The 19,816-nt window shown below is 34.9% G+C and overlaps 1 protein-coding gene across 1 annotated transcript in view; it reads right to left on the minus strand.

Moving 5' to 3' along the window:
* Nucleotides 1-308: 308 nt before the first annotated feature.
* Nucleotides 309-19,816, minus strand: part of LOC150100090 (ras-related protein Rab-33B-like) — a 52,135-nt gene continuing 32,627 nt past the window's right edge. The window contains exon 3 of the mRNA XM_090402341.1: nt 309-4,524. Coding sequence (XP_090258467.1) covers nt 4,033-4,524 — 492 coding nt within the window. The 3' untranslated portion in view covers nt 309-4,032. The remainder of the gene's footprint in view (nt 4,525-19,816) is intronic.

Here is a 19,816-nt window from a genome sequence, read left to right on the forward strand (position 1 = left end):
ACCCTAATGTTTTTGGTGTTCCCCAAATTTTTCTTATAATGAAAAGTGTTCCGTGACTTTAAAAAGTTAAGAACCACTGCTATAGAGGAAGAATACCACATTCATAACTATGGTATTCTTTTAAAACACTGTTAACGTAACAGATAAGTTGCTGAACTTCTTAAGCATTTGTACAATTGATCTATTTGCAATTTTAATGCAAATTTGTGAACCATGTCACAAATACTGTATATAGATATTAACAATTCTGTCAGAATAACCAGCTGTCCAAAAATCCTATTTTTTTTTTTTTAAACAAACAGAGAAGGTTCAAATTGCCATAATTTTTATATTACAATTAGGCAACATAATTTACAATGAATAATCTCGCTGAGGTAAAATACTTTAATACATATAAATGAGAATAAAAAAAATGCTGTTCTTTCAAATGGGGGACTGTTTCCCCCTCCATTGACAAAAATCTTTGAAGATTTCTTTCAGTGATAGTCATTTAGGTTCTACATACATTTTGTAAAGATGATTTAAAAATATCAATATATACATTCTTATGTAAGAAATAAATATACAAATAATGCACAATGTGCCAAAAAAAAAACCTCTTTAAAGTATATCTTTCAAAATTTTAAAGCAGATCTGAAGGATAAAAAATATAATTTATATGTTTCAAACTACACTGGTTAAATTGCAAAAACCTAAGTGCACTGAGTTAGCTGCAGTTGTAGATTCAATTTTAAATACATTTCAGCTGCTCTTTGAATAATGTTTCTAGATTATTATAAACATTATCTTATGAAAATTACCAGTCCTGCAGATTTTATGGTTACTTACAAATACCAAAGTGTGAAATCTCAGGCACTGTACAGAAACAAATTCCTTGTAACATCAGTACAATCATAACCTCGCTATTTTCATTATATTAAGAGTTTTGCATTTATTGATGAGTCAAAATATGGTTCAACAACAGACCAGGAAAAAAATAGTCCTAACATAAGTATATGATAAAATATATTTACAATATCCACACAAAGTAGTGAAAATCTACATAAAATAATTTTCTTAATATCAAACATGATGTTTGATATTAAGAAACTAAAAAAGAAACAAGTTCAACTGTACCTAAGATATTAACCATTAAAATTAATACAAATAAATACTTGGTATTAAGCAGTCTAAAAGCTCTTATATGTTTCATAATAAAAAAATAATTGAATTCCTAAGAAAAAGGAATAATTTTTAATTAATTTTACCATCCTACATCAACTACAGCAATATTTCATCAAAATGATCAAATGTGAATCTGATACTTGATACTGCAAATGAATTCATTGTAGAAACATTACATCTGCTTAAAAGCAGTTTATCTGAATAATATTTGTTCATGTTGAATTCAAACAAGAGGACATGTTTAATTTTCTGACAGCATTCAGACTGTTTTCTTCTGATTAGTTGCATTTCTGGCTAAACAGATGAAGAATTTAAATAAACAGGACTTGAATGAAGTCCTGTTTGAGTCTATGCACTATAGTTCTTCAGATATTAACAATCACACCAAGTATTTTTCAATCTATAACATACCATTTCTAAAATCACAAGCACAATTAAGTATCAGAAAAGAAGGACCATAAGTATAAGATGGCAAACAATTTATTTAAATTCAAATTATCTCCTCCTGTAGTTGGAACACCGAAGTCCAAAAGCTCTTTTCAGCCATCTTTTTCTACTTACATAACACCAATAATGAGTTGATGGCTAATGACTGCTATATGGATTTAACCTGTATTACAAAATAAATGACATCTGGAAGTTGAAAAGCATATTTATTTGACTGAATGGAACAATTCTCCATGAATTAGTATTCTGATCAAACAGCCTCAAATGACAATTTATAGCTGTTATTAATGTTGGAACCCAAGTTAAACATCTCAAAAACATTGCCAAGTTACACTTCTTGATGTGGTTGAGTGATGGGGGCAGATTACGTAGGATGGTAATAGATTCATGCAATCAAAACTTCTTTTGAATGCTTATTCAGGAGTGGTAATCTCATAGCATGCATTTTTTGAAACTAATTTTAAACTATAATTTTTTTGAAAGTAAAACAAAAATTATTATACGTAACATAATAAAAATTTTCAATTAATTCAATTTCACACAGTTCTCTCTACCTGAATGATAACTTTTTTCCTACTGGTAGGAATATGTACTGAAAATCACTGGACACTTGTAATAATAGAAATTTTATGCATAACTTATCAAGAATTATCAGATATTAATAAAATAGTATGAGTGGTGGACAGAATAATGGAAACACTTGTTATACATACATATTTCTTTATTAATATGATGTTGGACCACTTTTTTGCTTTCAGTAGAGCCTGAATTCTTTTTGAAATGGATCAAATAAATTTTGAATAGTTTCTGGTGGAAATTTGAACCATTATTCTTGAAGAACATTCTCAAGTTGGTTTAAAGACATTGGAGGTCTACAATTAGTCTACAAAACTGACATGAAAAATGATTTGAACATTATTGACCCAGAGTGGGTCAATAATGTTCAAATCTGGTGATCGCTGGCCAGGAAAGATGTCGTAGTTCACCTTCATGCTCTTAAAGGAGGAATTATCATCTTGGAATAATGCTTTGCTGTTTGGAAATAAAGTTTGGATCGTGGTATGCGCTTGATTACCCAAAATGTCCAAATAATCACTTTCGGTAATTCTGCCATGAAGAGTAATAATGGGACCAACAGAATACCACAATACTGCTGCACAGACTATCACAGAACCTCCCCAGTGCTTTACTGTTGGAATCATGAATTCCAGATTGTAAGCTTCCTTGGCCGTTCTCCAAATGTAAACTCGTCCTGATGTAGGAAACAGCATGAAGGTCGTGACACCGTCATTTATGCATACGAGCATTCTTTTCACTAATCAGAGGTTTAGCATTTACTCTTGGATTTATGAAGCTCATGTCGGACAGTTTATGAGGAAATAGCTTCTGCCAGATGAATATTCAGTTCTGCTGTTCATTGTGCTGCAGTAGTTCTGTGAATTTTCAAAACAACGCTTCTCAATGTCCAATGATCTCTTTTGGTCATTTTTGCCAACTGATTCTCTTCGATGCTGTTGTCTTGCCGTGATCTGTGTATGCCGACATAACCTTAGAAACTGTCGTCTCATCTGACCACATCACAGGTTTGTACAAAAATCTTGATACACCTAATAATGTGGCAGTTTTTGATGCTCCAGCTAAACATGCAACAACGATTTGTCCTCTTTCAAAATCAGACAAGTCTCTCATTTACCAATTTTTTAACACTCAGTACAATTACTGATGCACTTGTATGACAGCTACAGAATGTAAACAAAACAAAACAAGAACATTCAATGTTGCCACCACAAGTTTTTTCAATGTAGCCAACAAAAAAAAATTCTATTCCTAAATATCTTAATGTTTCCATAATTTTGTCCAGCCCCTATACATGCTATTTGAAAAATGTATTTCCATTCAATCCAATGTTGTAAATTTACAATACCAAAATTTATAATTAACTATGATAACTTCAGTCCTTGTACATGCTATTTGAAAAATGTATTTTGATTCGACCCAAATGTTGTAAATTTACAATACCAAAATACATAATTAACTATGATAACTCAATTTGAATGCCTTTCCTTGAAAGAGTAAATACTGTGCTGTTTTATGCATTATTAAAATATCATTAAACATTATTAAAAATATTAAAAATAATTTTTATTGCCATCTCAAACAAAAAATACAACACTAAAAATTAAACTATATTTAACTAAACTTATTATTTTGCTATATACACTTCAGAATATCTCAATGAAGAGAGAAAGCGTATATTCAGTGAAACGAGTCATTAGCATTAATTAACAAATGGCATACTGTAGTAAATGTCATTTTGAGTGAATATTTGCAAATATTATTTATATACACTCAGGTCATTTATTACAAAATGATTACATACAAGAATTTTCACTTAACATTTCTAAAGCATAACACTGACTTTTAACAAGAGCACAGAGATTCTGTATCATCCTCTACTGCTGTGTCATTTATTTGTCTATTTACATTGATAACCTTATGATTCTGTTCATCATATGGAATCATGTGTCTCTGCAATCGGGGAGGCATCATTGGCTTGGAATTTTTTAATTTATGAGCCAGTGTCATGAAGATTGCTTCAACATGGTCTGCTTCACTGTCATCTTTAGCAGATGTCTCAAACAGAGGCATATTATGAAGATCAGCAAACTTCTGAGCCATATTAGTGCTAACTGCAACACGTTCTTTACAATCACACTTATTGCCTACTAAAATACGAGGAATATCTGATGTAAGCTGATGTTGATTACATTCTTCAACCCAATGAGGAAGACTTTCAAATGATGACATTTTGGTTACATCATAAACAAAAACAACAGCATGAACATTACGATAGTAATGTTGCACCATGCTTTTCCGAAATCTTTCTTGTCCTGCCGTATCCCATAGCTGCAGCTAAATTAAACAGAAATTGAGTACTAAATATAAAGTTATTCAAAGGATATACTTAATAAGAGATATTATTATTATTATTATCTGACCTCTATGGAATCAGAGACTCATTATGGGAGGTACACATAAAGCTCATCCAACTATGCTTTAAAATGATTCAGTGTAACGACATTCACAACACACTCAGGCAATGCATTCCACTCACCAATGCAAAGAACTTTCTGCTCACATCCTCCTTACACAGTTTCAAGGGATGGCCTCTTGTTCTATCCCCCCCCCCTCTTCCATTCTATGAAAAATGTCTTCCATGTCAACCTGATAACAACCCCTGACTACTGTCATCAAAAAAACTGTGGATAGAATATGAGGTCAGAAAGAAAAGGCCATTGATATACAGAAAGACGTGAAGAAATATGTGTGTGAGAGAGAGAACCAGAGTAAAGAGCCCTGAGATACTCCAGCACTGATGGAAAAATCTGATGAGAGGAAGCCATCCACCATGACATGCAATGAATGACCAGAGAAACAAAGCTGGTAAAGAAATCAATCACAAATGGCAGGAGAGAGAAACCATAAGATGGTTATCATTGTAAGAAGACCTCTATGTCAGAACACGATCAAATGCTTTAGAAATATTAAGAGCAATCATGAGTTTCAAACTTTTCCATGGCCAATGTCCAAAGGTGGGGTAAAGGTAGCAGAGAGGAGCTTAGAATGAGAAGTAGCAAAATCCATATTGCACATTACCAATTAACTGATGGGTCTTCATATAGTGAAGATGCTGACCATTAATGACCTTTTCATTTACTTTTGAGGGTATGGTAATTTGGTGCCTGACTTTTATTAACTTTTTTTTTTTAAAGGGATAGGCTGAATAATAACTTATAAGATTCTTACTTAGAGGTTTTTCTTTCCATTAATAGGAGGGGGAACTCTCCTGATTCCATAAGAAATGAACTAAATTCATTATCATTTGGAAAGCCCTTATAAATGTTTCTCAAGTACCGTGACAAGAATAATTGAACCTAAAGACAAATGTTGCAGTCAAGCCACAGAGACTTTAATGCAAGTAAACAACAAAACTTGCTAATTATAAATAAACTGTTTAAAAAATTAATTCAATATTTAAAGCATCACCACAGAGATGACCTATAGTCATATTAACTTCCATATAGGCTATTCGAGATCTTAAAGATATGACTTGAAAGGTTTTTTTTTTTAACCATATTTGGTACTAAGGCTTTTGAGTAATCTTCCATTATGTAGTGTTTCTCCTGCATTCTTGAACTGAGTGTCCAGTTTCTGGATGTTTTTTTTATCATTAGACTTCTCTATCAATACCAGAATTGTGCAAGTTCCGTCTCCTTATTCTCTCCCTCCTGTTCTTTAACTAACTGCAAACCCTATTAATGGATGAAATATTTGGTTTCTTTCTTTTAGAAATCATGAAGTACAGACAAATTAGATGTATAAGATGTACTCATGATGAGAAAAAAAAAATTAGTTTAATGCTTTTATAAAATACAGCTAATTTGTAATAGGTGTGATATCTCATCAGTTTAGATGAAAATAAAAGTTCTCATCAGCACTAATGATGAGATTTAAAGTAAACAGACAGTATTTAAGTAAGTATCAGGGTGACCTTCATTGTCAAGATGATGCTGTAACTTAAACTTTACAATAGTTATGAGATTTGATACATATATTAAAACAGTTGTTCTTTTATAACTAGTATTAACCACCCAACCTGCCATGACATTGTCAAGATTACCATGGATGCAAAGTGCATATTAAAATTTTAATATCGTTGATATTACATTGGAATGTATATGATGGATATAAAGTGTGTATTTTATCCATATGGCAGGTTGTGTGGTTAAATGGCTTTTCCTTTTTTCTCACTGGGGATATAAGTTATAATATCTCACTCATTCAACTCATAACAATCTCATTATTCTCATGTCTAGGGGGTGTGCATAGCATAGTTTGAATTCAGTCTTGCCATATTTCTTGTAGACTTTTTTTCTGATCTAGATACTACTAGTCTCAGAGGCACCCCCATTCTTGAAGATGTCTAAAAATTTCACACTTATTAAGGTGGTATGTCTGGTTTCAGCTCTGCATGTAAAATATTCTACTTGTTACTTTCATTTGCATTTGTTTACTTGTAATGTCACTGGAATTATATCTGTAATTCCATCAGAATCTATGAATACTTAAGCAGCTGTAAATCTATACCAATTTGCAGTACAATTACATCATCATATCAACAATAAAAAAAATGCTATTAATCAAAAATGAATAGCATTTTTCCTATCTAATCCTTAACCTACCCATGCTGTAGATTTTTTTGAAACTTTTTTGAGTGGGGTTGAAATTAAAATTTATATAGCACTTTTAACTGAAAGTCTTATAAGAAATTCTGCCAAATCTTCTATGATTACCATCTACTAGTGTTGGTAATCACCTGATACAATAACTTCAATAGTCCCTAGTTTGTCATTTCCATGTACCAAATACAGAGAGCAGTAAAAGAAAAGTAAAATTGTGAATAAATTACACGTGCGTTAGAGAGGAAACTGTTCTTGGTAGGTGTTCTGTCGCTTATACATGCTTTCTTTCTGAGGACTGGTAGCTCACTTAAGAGAGTAGTCTAATTCATCCATTAACAGTTCCCCCCATCCAAAAGAGAGAGAAAAAAAAGTGTTTTGTTTTTATACATTCCAGCTTGTGGAAAGGATACTCCATAACTTCTAATCCAATCTCTTCAATAACTGTTGAAGTGAATGCACTTCTGGGTGGCCTCATGTTGCAAACGCAGTGGCTGTTCCTCATGTTCGCTACACACACACGATTTTACTTCACTGTTTCAACTCTCTCTCTCTCTGAGTTTTCATATAACTCTGCAAATTTTATTGTCTTCACTTTTGCCATAAATTAAAGATGCCAAGAAGTTATATTCTTAGCTTAATCCTTTATCTAAGTGTAAGCAACAAACAGGTAACTGAATACAGCAGCTGCATAATGAGCAGTTCCTACTACTGTCAGCTAAGTCAGTAAGTAGATAGGATTAATAACATGCCAAACTTCATTAGCATGCTGATCCCAACAGGGATTGAAAATAAGGCGAGGGAAGAAGTTGTTTGCTAGCACTGTTATGTGAACATCCACTTACTTTTTATGTTCCAAATAACGACCATAACATACTAGTTAAAATGATGAGCTATAATTTTCTTTGTTAAAGTTTTTGGTCTAAAAATGGTGTAAATCCCATTAAATTCTTCAAAATGCAATCTTATTCCATTCCATTAACTTAGTTGTCTTTATGTCTATATATATACATTATGCCTCATGACTTTAGTTGTCTCAACTAAAGTCATAAGGCATAATGTATTTTCTGCAGCGACAAAAAAATCTAGGTTTTCAAGAGGAAAAACCTGTGACCTCCATGTGAAACTAACTCACATTGAAATTAAAAGATGTTATAAAAGTTTCTCAGGTTCTAGAATTGAATACAAATTAGGTGTTTTCAACCAAAGAGCTGGTTCACCTGGTTGTCTGAATGGATAGGATTCAAGAGCTGAATGCCTTTTAGGTAGCAGATGAACTTGTGTGAGACTACAACACTGCTTACTGGAAGTCTGAAGTGGCTTGAAGTTTTATATAACTCATCTGTGGGCTATAGGTTTATAACCTTATTTGTAGGTGTACTTTTCATTTTTTTTTTAAGGTCATGTTGTTTTCCTGACTGTAGTAGAGAGCAACCCAGAAAGAAGGAATTTAGAAGAATTTATGAAGAAACAAGGAATTTAGCAACAGTGGTAGAAGTTGAATTTAAGACGGTATATTGTAAAATGTAGTAAAAACAACATGGAGAATATGAGTAACAAAGTGGAATAAAGAAGCTTTTGCATTTTACCAGAATCAGACCAGTTTTGATGTTCAACAGGTGAAATGTTCACCAATGCTAATAGGATGCGAGTTCAAATCCTATTGTGTGGCATGGAAGTTTGTACAATCTTTGAATTTTGGAAATTTATTAGGGTTACACAGAAGATTTTCTTACATAGTGTAAATGCAATCATTTTGTTTATTGAATGCCTGAAGCAGATGAAAAAGAACAAAACATGTCTGATCTTCAGAAAATGATTAGATTATCCTGCAAATTAACCATTCAAAATGCTGTCTTCAAGCTGTCTTATGTGCTTACTATGCACATATTTGTTCAGACGATTTCAAGGAAATGAAGAGAGTTAAAATGGTTATAGAAATAGATACCAAAATAACACCAAGACCAAGGAATACTATCTGTCAGGAATGAGGAAACACAAGCTAATGAGCTTGGTAAAGAGGAGGAAGAGAGTGGTAGGAGAACATGACATAAGTTGACAACAGGATCTAACTGAAGAGATACTAAGATATTTTACGGTACTTAGATGATGAAAAAATATGGATGATATACAGTGAGCTTGTATATTATCTAGCAATGCCCTAAATTTCCTTTAAAAAAAAAAAAAAGCTGCAATGCTCTCAAAATAGATATTAAGAAGATATACAAAATATTTAATAAACCATGATAAAGCTTCTACGATAATTTTTGAATAATCAAAATTACAAATATTAATATCAGAATTAAAATAAAAAATTAGAAATGAACAACATTTCTAATAGCAAACAAAATAGCAAAATCTATAAAGATGGAAAAATAAGGTATTAGTTAGAATTATGGTCAAAGTAACTAAGACTGCAAGGCTAATAATTAATTAACATGTTAATTCCATGTGTGTGTGTGTGTGTGAGAGAGAGAGAGAGAGATTCTCTGGCTAGTTTATTTGTTTTATGGGATGAAAATTCCAAGTTTCTGGGATAAAAACCATATCACCTACACACACACACACACAAGATGACAAGAAATTATATTCTTGGTTTAATTCTTTATTCAAGTATAGTCTGATGGTAAGGCTACATGTTGACTATTCATAGCTGTATTTTTCAAGGAAATTACAAGATATACTACTATATTAACTAAAATAAATTTAATTGATACTTCCAATATTTCGGTAAAGTCAAATTGACATCATCAGGGAACAAAATACAATAAGCTATGTGCATGCAGCCACTACACTGAGTAATGAAGATGAAGCGTGTCAAACAAGAGTTGGCCTAAAGTCCTAAATAGTGCCCCTAGTGTGCTAAATTGAGAATCCTTGGCTGTTGGACTGAAGTGCAGAAGATGAGAGCTTCTCAGATTTGAGATAGTTTCATGCAACCAAAAATGATGAGGTTAGGGTAAATTTTTTTTTTTTTTTTAAGGCAGAAAAAGATTCAAGGAAGTCTTTTATATTTATATTTGCTGTGATGGAGTAGAGTGGCTTTCTTCCAGATAATTCTGTGGTGGAAGTCCAAAGAATGGGCAGCAATTCTGATGTTGGCTGTCCTGCCTGTTTAGCCATAGAAATATAGTTTATAACTACAGGGAACCTGGTAAACACCTGGTAGGTTTAGTGACTGTGGCTAGTCTTTAGTGGAGCAGATAAGGGATGTTAATTTCTTATATGGTCTTTAAGTGGTTGAAAGCTTGTATTTTTTTTTGAGATTTTTAGATAGACGGAATAGTGATAGTTGTGGTATAGTCCCTGTTCAGGAGAGGGGAAGAGAGTGTGTGGGTTTGGAGTTTTAATATTTTTTAGATTTGACAGGAATTATAGCCATTGACTAACAAAGTTTTGTGAACACGGCCAAGTTCAGTGGTGAGCTAATTAATGAAGAACTGTTATATAAGATTTTAATAATTCCATACTTTTGGGAGGGGGGGGGGAGATGACCTTTGTGAATGGATCTACCAGTATGTGTGGGTTTTCTGTAAACCAAGTATGCTAGGGATCCATCAGGCTGGAGTGTAATTAGTGTCTAGGAAGGAAAGACTGTTATTTTCTTTTTCTAATATGATATGGATCCTGGAATGTTGATTGTTTAGATGTGTTAAAAATATGTTGAGAGCATCCAGGTCATGTGGCCAAATGGAAAACACATCAACAAAGCATAGCCAAACACTGAGTCTATATGGAGGCAGAGTTTAGAGCTTTCTCTAAACTCTGCCTCCATTTGGACGTTTCCATGAATCAATTAGCTGGGGGGGGGGATAGAGCCCATGGCTGTAGACTTTCCCTTGCCAAACAAAATAAATTCATAGTGAACTTAAACAAAGCTGAAATATTGGGAGGAAATTTAATTTGAATAAGGTCTCGAGTGTTTTTAAGTGGGACACTGGTGAACAGAAAGGAGACATGAAACATGAAAGTGTGTGAGGTTTTCTATACTGACTTTAAAGTGGGTTAAGTGGGTTAAGTGTGTGGTGTGGTGTGGTGTGGTGTGGTGTGGTGTGGAGTGGAGTGGAGTGGAGTGGAGTGGAGTGGAGTGGAGTGGAGTGAGTGAGTGAGTGAGTGAGTGAGTGAGTGAGTGAGGTGTTGCCAGTATACTGAGAAAGCACTTTTGCTAAATATTTGGCTAATTTTTATGTGGGTGAATCGATGGCATCTACAATTGAGTGTAATTGCACATTCAGGCCTGGTGGTGACCTTTTTAAGGAGTGTATGAAGCGATCAAATCTGTGTAGGGTATGGTCATAGTCTAAGGTAAGGCAGATTAAGCGATCTTTAAGTAAAGAAGCAAGTTTTAATATGTAATCATAGTAGTTCAGAACTACCATAGCATTTCCCTCATCAGATTCAGTAATTACTATTTTATTATTCTTCTTGATTTTCAACAGTGCTTCATATTCTTATGGGAGAGGTTACTTTTTGGAGATTTGCTTGAATTAGTACATTGGCAACATACAGTCTGATATTGTTGGCAATATCGGTAGGAAGGCTGAGAGATAACAGAACCTCTCTCTCCACTGAACTTGACTATCTTCACAAAACCTTCTTAGCTAATGGCTACAATACAATTCCTCACATATCCAAAAAATATTCAAACCTCAAACCCATGCACTCTCTCTGGAACAGAGACTACACCAAAGCTATCACTATCCCATATATTCAGGGCACATAAAAAACAAAAAAAAACTAACAAAAATCTCATAAAAATACAACCTTTCAAAACTTATAACCACATAAAAATTAGCAATCCTTATCTGCTTCGCCAAAGACCAGCAGCAGTCCCTACACTACCAGATCCCCTAGTTGTAAACTGTCCTACTATGGCTAAACAGCCCCATCAGAATTACTGAATATAAAAACTATATCTGTTTCCACCACTACAGCCACTCAGGACTGGCTGATCATGCTTTGGACACCCACCATAGAATATGCTGGAAGAAAGCCACTCTACTCCATCACAGCAAAATATAAATTACAAGACTTTTCCTTGAATCTGCTTCTGCCTTAAGAAATTACCCAAACCTCAATAAATTTTGTTGCATGAAACTACTCCATATCTGGGAAGCTCTCATCCTCTGAACTTCAGCCCAACTGCCAAGGACACCAAATGTACCATACTAGGGGCACTATTTAGGCTTACTGTAAGGTTAACATGCTTTATCTTCATTGCTTTGTGTAGTGCCTGCATGCATGTATCTTATATTTTGTTTCCTAATAATAGCAATTTGACTTTGCCTAAATATTGGAACTAAGCAGAACCTCTTTAATCCCTGCAAAGCAATCTAACATCAGTGGGAGCCAGACCCAGAAGGAATACCAAGGTCCTATCAAGGGCGAAGCATGAATGCTTTTCATCTTCCACGTTATCCGTAGAGAACAGTGTAGGGATAAGGTGTTATTGAACTATTAAAGCTCTGATCATGGCAGGAGGGTAACAGCAATAGCCGAGCCTCAGTTAGAACTTCATTGGCTACAGCATTGCCATCTATTACCCTCCAAGGGTATTAATCTCCAAATCTCCCTTATCCAGAATATCAAGGTTGAAGTAATGTAGAAATCATATATTTCCCATATACAAGCAATTAAAAGGTATATCACCTTATTATTAAATTACTCTGGATGATCAGAGATAGATGTTGCAAGTTTTTTAACTTGGTTAAATTATAAATTAAAGATGCCAAGAAATGATATTCCTATTTTAATCCTTCATCCAAGTGTAAGCAAACAAAGTTTGCACGTGACTCATGGTGTACCACAAAGCTGAGTTGAGGAAAGAGTTCATGATTTTAAAAAGTGCTGATGATAGGGAGTTGGTAACAGAAGCAAACCAAATAGTTCAGTTGCAAGTGATCATTCTCTGTTGTTTACCTTATACATCAAAGATACAGGAAATTAGATTTTAATGACCACTGCTGAAGGAGGAAGAATTTCTTGAAGAGAAGAAATGGGAAGAATTTTCAGGTGATGTTTATGTTCTTTATGACTGATGTAAAGTTTGTGGGAACTTTCTTTTTAGATTACAAGTTTTATTTATAATGCTGATTTGTATATAGCAATTGCTAAACAAAGATTTTACCCATACATTGTCATGCCCATGCATACCATAATTTACCCTAATCTTATTTGTTTGCAAATAAAGATATTAATTTTGAATTTATTTTCTTTCACTCAACCCCTTCAATTTTTTAGTTAACTTAACAATATCCCCGATACATAACTTTTTGAGGGCAGTTATTTGCTTACATGGCATATTGTTTTTGGAGGCTTAGCCTTGTTTATAATACTTGCTATATCTAGTTGCACGTTATTGGCCATTGCTGGTGGAAGATTGTGGATACTCCGTTCTACTTACATCATAATTTCGATATGATATTCAATATTTCGATATGAATAATAAAGAAGCGTATAACAGAAAAATGCAAGATCTCATATGTGACAGTTCCACATATCAAATTATACATCGAGACCCTACGATGTCTCAAAAGAAAAAAGTCCGAAAATTACTGAAAAAAGTGACATCATGGCCCAAAGAAATCATCAGGAAAATAAAACCAATTCATGTTAAACCACCCTGTATTTATGGATTACCAAAAATCCACAAAACTAATATTCCCCTATGCCCCATAGTTGATAGCATAGATAGTCCCACATATAAACTGGCCCGCCATTTAGCCACGTCGCTTGTCCCCCTTACTGGCAACTCCTCTACTTTTGTAAAAAATTCAATCCATTTCAAAACAGTGGTTGAAAATCTAATCCTAAAAGATTCAGACATAATGGTTAGTTTCGATGTCACCTCCTTATTTACCAATGTACCACTTATAGACACTCTTGATTTAATCAAGTCTAAATTTCCCCCAGATATTTTTGAATTATTTCAATTTACCATGAATGCAGGTTACTTTACATGGGGAGAAAAATTCTAAAAACATATTAATGGTACTGCTATGGGTTCCCCCCTTCCCTCTCTCCCCCGTTAGCAAATTTTTACATGGAACACTTTGAAAACAAAGTACTTACCACAGCTACATACAAGCCACAAGTGTGATTACGCTATGTAGATGATGTGTTGCCATCTGGCCCCATGAACAAGACACTTTGGATGCCTTTGTCACCTACCTAAACAGCCAATACCCCAAAATTCACTTCACAGTAGAAAAAGAATCAAAAAACTGTTTATCATTTCTTGACACATTAATCACCCGCTTTTCAGATGGATCACTATCTTTTTCTATTTACAGAAACCCAACACACACACACAGGAAGATACCTACATAAACAATCACATCATCATCCAGTCCAACAGTACGGCATTTTAAAAACACTTACACACAGAGCAAGAGCCATTTATTCTAACGATACAGCTCTGACCACTGAACTCAAATACCTGCGCCATACGTTCTTAGCCAACGGCTACAATCCCTACAAAATAGATAAAATACTACTTAGGCCCATTACTCTGCCCTCCCCTAATACACAAGAATACAACATGACCATTTCTATTCCCTATATCTGAGGTACATTGGAAAAGATAGCCAAAGTATTGTTGAAACATGGCCTTTGCGCCACTTTCAAACCTCATGTCAAGCTGGCAACTCTGATCCGCTCGCCTAAGGATAAACTTCACCCTTTAGCACACCCAGGAGTGTATGAAGTTCCGTGTGACTGTGACTTGGCCTATTATGTGCAAACAGGAAGATCAGTGAACATCCACCTGAAAGAACATGAAAGATACATTTGCTACTATTACTATGGCAAGTCGGGACTGGCAGACCATGCTTTGGACATTATTTCACACAGGATTAGATGGAGGAAAACGAATGTGCTATTTAGGAGTCGTTATGGTTCTGAAAGATTATTTTCTGAGTCAGCAATGGCTTTGAAGAATTCTCCAAACCTTAACAAATATGGTTGCATTAATTTGCCAAAAATTTGGGAGATGGTTATCTCCCAAATTTTTGGGAGATAACCATTTAGAATGGGAGATGGGAGAATTGCAGTCAGTCTCAAGTAGAGTAATGTGGGAAATATGAGAATGGGGAACTGGACAATGAGACTTATTTGTGCCTATGGTTCCACAGAAGGTTCTACTAAGGTAGAAGTGGAGGAATTTTTTGACGCTTTAGAAAAAGCAACTGACACAATGAAAAAGGAAAAGTTGGTCCTTGTTGGGGATCTAAATAGCAGAGTAGGAAATGATTATGAGACATACAAAAATATTCTGGGAAAATTTGGAGAAAAGAGCAAAGCTAATAATAATGGCAAATATCTGCTGGATTTCTGCTCAGGACATGGACTGGTTATTACTAACACCATGTTCCAACATAAAAATGTGCACAAATTCACATGGAGAGAAGAGGCAAGGAATAAGAAAAGTCTCATTGACTATGTTATTGTTGATAGTGATGTCTTCTCCCTGGTGCAGGACACCAGTGTACAGAGGATTTGAAATTAGAAGTGATCACTATTTAGTCTTGAGCAGGATAAAATTGAATTTCATATTGAAAAGAACAACATGTAAGAAAGTTTTAAAGCGAATAAAAGTTGAGCACCTCTCAGATGTGAACTGTAGACTATAATACACAAAGATTATTCAAGAAAAAATGAAAGAGTTTGAGAACAGGAATCAAACCTTGAAGATTCAGTGGCAAACTCTGAAGAAAACATTGATTGATTCAGCAGGAGAGGCATGTGGTGAGGTTTTCTGCAAGGATAAAAAAATCAGAACTCCCTGGTGGACACAGGAAGTTAAAGAGGCAGTGAAGGAAAAGAAGAAAGCATATCAAAAGTTCCTGTCAAATAAGTCAGCTTGTGCTCTTAGAGAATACAGAGACAAATGTAAGAATGCTAAACACTGTGTAAAACTAGCTAAACAAAAGTCATGGGAGGACTATGGAAAGAACATAAGAAATAAATGTCAAAAAGGTGGCAAAATATTCTGGAGGTTGTTGAAGAAGCTTAGAAATGGGGGAAAGAGTGCTGTAAAAGGAGTTAGAGATGATAAAGGTGACATGGAAACGGGAGGACAAGATATCCTTGAAGTATGGATAATTACTTTGAAAAACTGCTAAATGAAACAAGCAGTGATGACAGCGCAGTGGCAAAAAACACTGACCAGGCATGCAGTCAGGAATACATATTCCATACTTTAAGTAGAAAAAGCCATCCAGCAGGAGTAGATGATATTCGACCAGAAATGCTGAAGTATAGTGGTATAAGAATCTTACAGTGGCTGCACTGCATAGTTCAGAATGCCTGGACAGAGGGATGAATTCCCGATGATTGAAGTAGAGCTCTCATAGTACCCATATATAAAAAGGGAAATAAAACTGAATGTGAGAATTACAGAGGTATTTCCCTATTGAGTGTTCCTGGAAAGATCTATGCAAGTATACTTGAGAAACGATTGAGAAGAATTGTGGAAGAAAAGCTTGGTGAAGAACAAGATGGATTCAGGCCAAAAAGAGGCTGTCAGGATCAGATCTTCACTTTACGACAAATAGTCGAGAAAGCAAGGGAATATAACAGAGATCTGTATTTAAGTTTTGTCGATTTGGAAAAAGCATATGACAAGGTGCCAAGAGAGAAGCTATTCAATATGCTACAGTTATATGGTGTCAATGGGGCATTATATCAAGCAATACTTAGTCTTTATTTCAGTTGTAAGTCAGCAGTTAGAATTGAAGGAAGTACAGGAAAATGGTTTAATGTTAAATCTGGTGTGAGACAAGGATGTACATTATCTCCTCCATTATTCATTATCTATATGGATCACATTATTAAGGAAAGTGTTATTAAACATGATATCAAAATTGGAGATGTTAATGTCATCTCTTTGCTTTATGCGGATGATGTTATACTTCTAAATAAATCTGCTACAAGTCTGCAAGATTCCCTGACTAAATTGAATAACTGTCGTAATAGATATGGTATGAAGGTCACCAATAAAAAGACAAAGACAATTAAAATAGGCAGAATCATTGAAAATGTCAACTGTGTTGTGAATGGAGAACCTGTGGAACAAGTAAAACATTTCAGCTACTTAGGAACGATTTTTAGTGAAGATGGTAAATTAAATATAGAAATAGACGACAGAATCAGCAATGCTGGTATGGTGGGAAGGCAATTGAATAAATTCATATGGAATAAGAGAGAAATTAGTCGGAACACTAAATTAGCTGTATACAAGACAGTGTTCAAACCAGTTTTTAACTTATGGATCTGAGAGGTGGGTCAGAAGTAAAACACTTGACCAAAGACTAGAGACCGCAGATATGAGATTCCTGAGAAAGATTAGAGGCGTGAACAGATGGCATCAATGGCAATATCATATTAAAAAAACGAGGATATTAGTAAAGAACTTGACATTGTCAACATCCAGGAATGCGTTAGCAGAACTAATCTCAGGTGGTATGGTCACTTAAACAGAATGGGCGAAGAAAGATTAGCAAAACAAGTGTTCTCTGCCAGGTTGGCAGCAAAATGACCCAGAGGAAGACCAAGATATAGGTGGATTGATACAGTACAAAGTGCCTTAGACGATTAGAGGCGTGAACAGATGGCATCAATGGCAATATCATATTAAAAAAACGAGGATATTAGTAAAGAACTTGACATTGTCAACATCCAGGAATGCGTTAGCAGAACTAATCTCAGGTGGTATGGTCACTTAAACAGAATGGGCGAAGAAAGATTAGCAAAACAAGTGTTCTCTGCCAGGTTGGCAGCAAAATGACTCAGAGGAAGACCAAGATATAGGTGGATTGATACAGTACAAAGTGCCTTAGACGATAGAAACATAAGATCTGATAATGTTGGAGTCTTGATCAAGTAACAGACTGATTTGGAGGAAATTTGATGTAGTGCTATCATGTCCTGTGCACCCCCTTGAGGGTACATGGCAGGAATTTGATGATGATGATAAATCCCACTTCCATCTTGCTATACCTCCTTTCCTTCCTTCAATCAATGTCCCCCATAGTTAAAGTCTACGCTCACTGTGCTGATTTGCTGATACTTGGCATCTACATCTTTTTGTGGATCACCTGTTCTATAGCAGCACCCAAGTTGTCAGAGAAGGATGATTGGAGTAGAGTTCTCATAATTCTATCTATAAAAAAGGGAAATGATGCTGAATATTAGAATTACAGAGGAATTTCTCTAATAAGTGTTACAGATAAGATTTTTGCAAGCATATATGAGAGGAAGTTGAAAAAAATTGTGGAAGAGAAACATGAAAACAAGATAGGTTCATGCAAAACACAATTTGTCAAGATCAGATTATTGCTTTACAACAAATAGTTTAGAAATCATGCAAATATGAGGAGTTGTGCTTTAGTTCTATAGATTTGGAAAAGGCATATGACAAGATGCCCAGTGAAAAGCTTTTCCAACCACTACAATTATATGGTTAAACGGAACATTATAGAGAGCCATACATGGTCTATATTAAGTTGCAAGTCAGCAGTTCAAATTGAAGAACACACAGGAAGATAATGTGTTGGGAACATGGCTTGAAAAATATAGTGCAGGTATTCTAAGGATCATTTTAGAAATTAATCATGGAAATGGTCACATCCCAAAAGCAAACCAAATTCATGCAACTTTATTTTGAAAATGAGAATAGAACTCCTAAGGCACGTTTTTTTGCAAGCAAATAATTGTTCAGACTCTCTCCCAGGAGAGAGAGAAGTGGAAAGAGTTCATTTGGCCTCATCATCATTTGTTTGTAGAATTTTCCTTGCCAAACAAAATAGCCTGAGTTCATTGTGAACTGAAATAGGGCTGTGATATCGGGAGGAAATTTAGCTTGGATTAGCTCTAAGGATTCTTTGAGTGGGACATTTGTGAATAAGGAGGAGACATCAAAACTGACCATTATGTCACTGTGTTTGAGTGTAAGGTTTTCTATGCTGGCTTTGAAGTGGGCTGAGTTTTTTATGTGTGAAGGTGGGTTGCCAGTATAGTGTGCGAGAGCTTTGGGCAAATGTTTAGCTAGTTTGTATGTGGGGGAATCAATGCCATCCACTATAGGACGTAATGGCACATTTTCCTTATGTATTTTTGGGAGTCCATAAATACAAGGGGATATGGAGTTAAATGGTTTTAATTTGTTAGTGATTTCCACAGGCCAAGAAGTGACCTTCTTAAGGAGCCTGTGGAGTTTTCTAATTTGTGAGTTGGTGGGATTATACTCGATAGGAAGATAAGTAGCCCGATCTAACAATAAAGCTTTCAGCTTACCTGTGTAATCCTTTTGGTTAAGCAATACTGTGGCGTTCCCTTTATCAGCTTTGGTGATTATTATTTTCTTGTTTTTCTTTAATTCCAGTAGAGATTTAATTTCTTGCTGGGCATGTTGGCTTTTGGTGCTTTAGCTTTGGTCAGAACACAAGCCACATCCAGTCTAATATCGTTGGTGACGTGGTTTGGAAGGTGTCGTATCCCGCGTTCAATTCGTATCATAATATTTTCAGCAGGTATTCTTCTGGGTGCAATGGCGAAGTTGTGGTCATGTGCGAGGGTGTCGAGTGCTTCAGGTTTCACACTAAATGACGAAAGGTTGATTACCGTTTCGGTAGGAAGTTGTGGTTTCGAGATCGAGTTCTTTTTTAAATTTTCAAATTTTTTGATGTGTCGATCTCGTACTTTTTTAAATTCTTGCTCTGCTGCAGTGCACGAGATGTCGTATAAAATAGACCAAATTTTGTGGCTTAAGGTGCTTGAAAGGACATCTTCGAGTGCCTGAATAGCTAAGTTAGCATCATTCAGGAAATGGCGAGTCATAGCGATTTGTTCCCTGAGCAAAGCTTGGCTTGCATGGTTATAAATACGAAGAGCCTTTGGCGAAGAGAAACGGTACTTGAAAAAAAAAAAAAAAAAAAAAAAAAACTGCCTTCCTTTCTTAGACACAC

Source organism: Typopeltis vanoorti, chromosome 13, assembly GCF_054136105.1.
Source record: "Typopeltis vanoorti isolate ZY-2024b chromosome 13, IOZ_Tvanoo_1.0, whole genome shotgun sequence".
Lineage (NCBI taxonomy): Eukaryota > Metazoa > Arthropoda > Arachnida > Uropygi > Thelyphonidae > Typopeltis > Typopeltis vanoorti.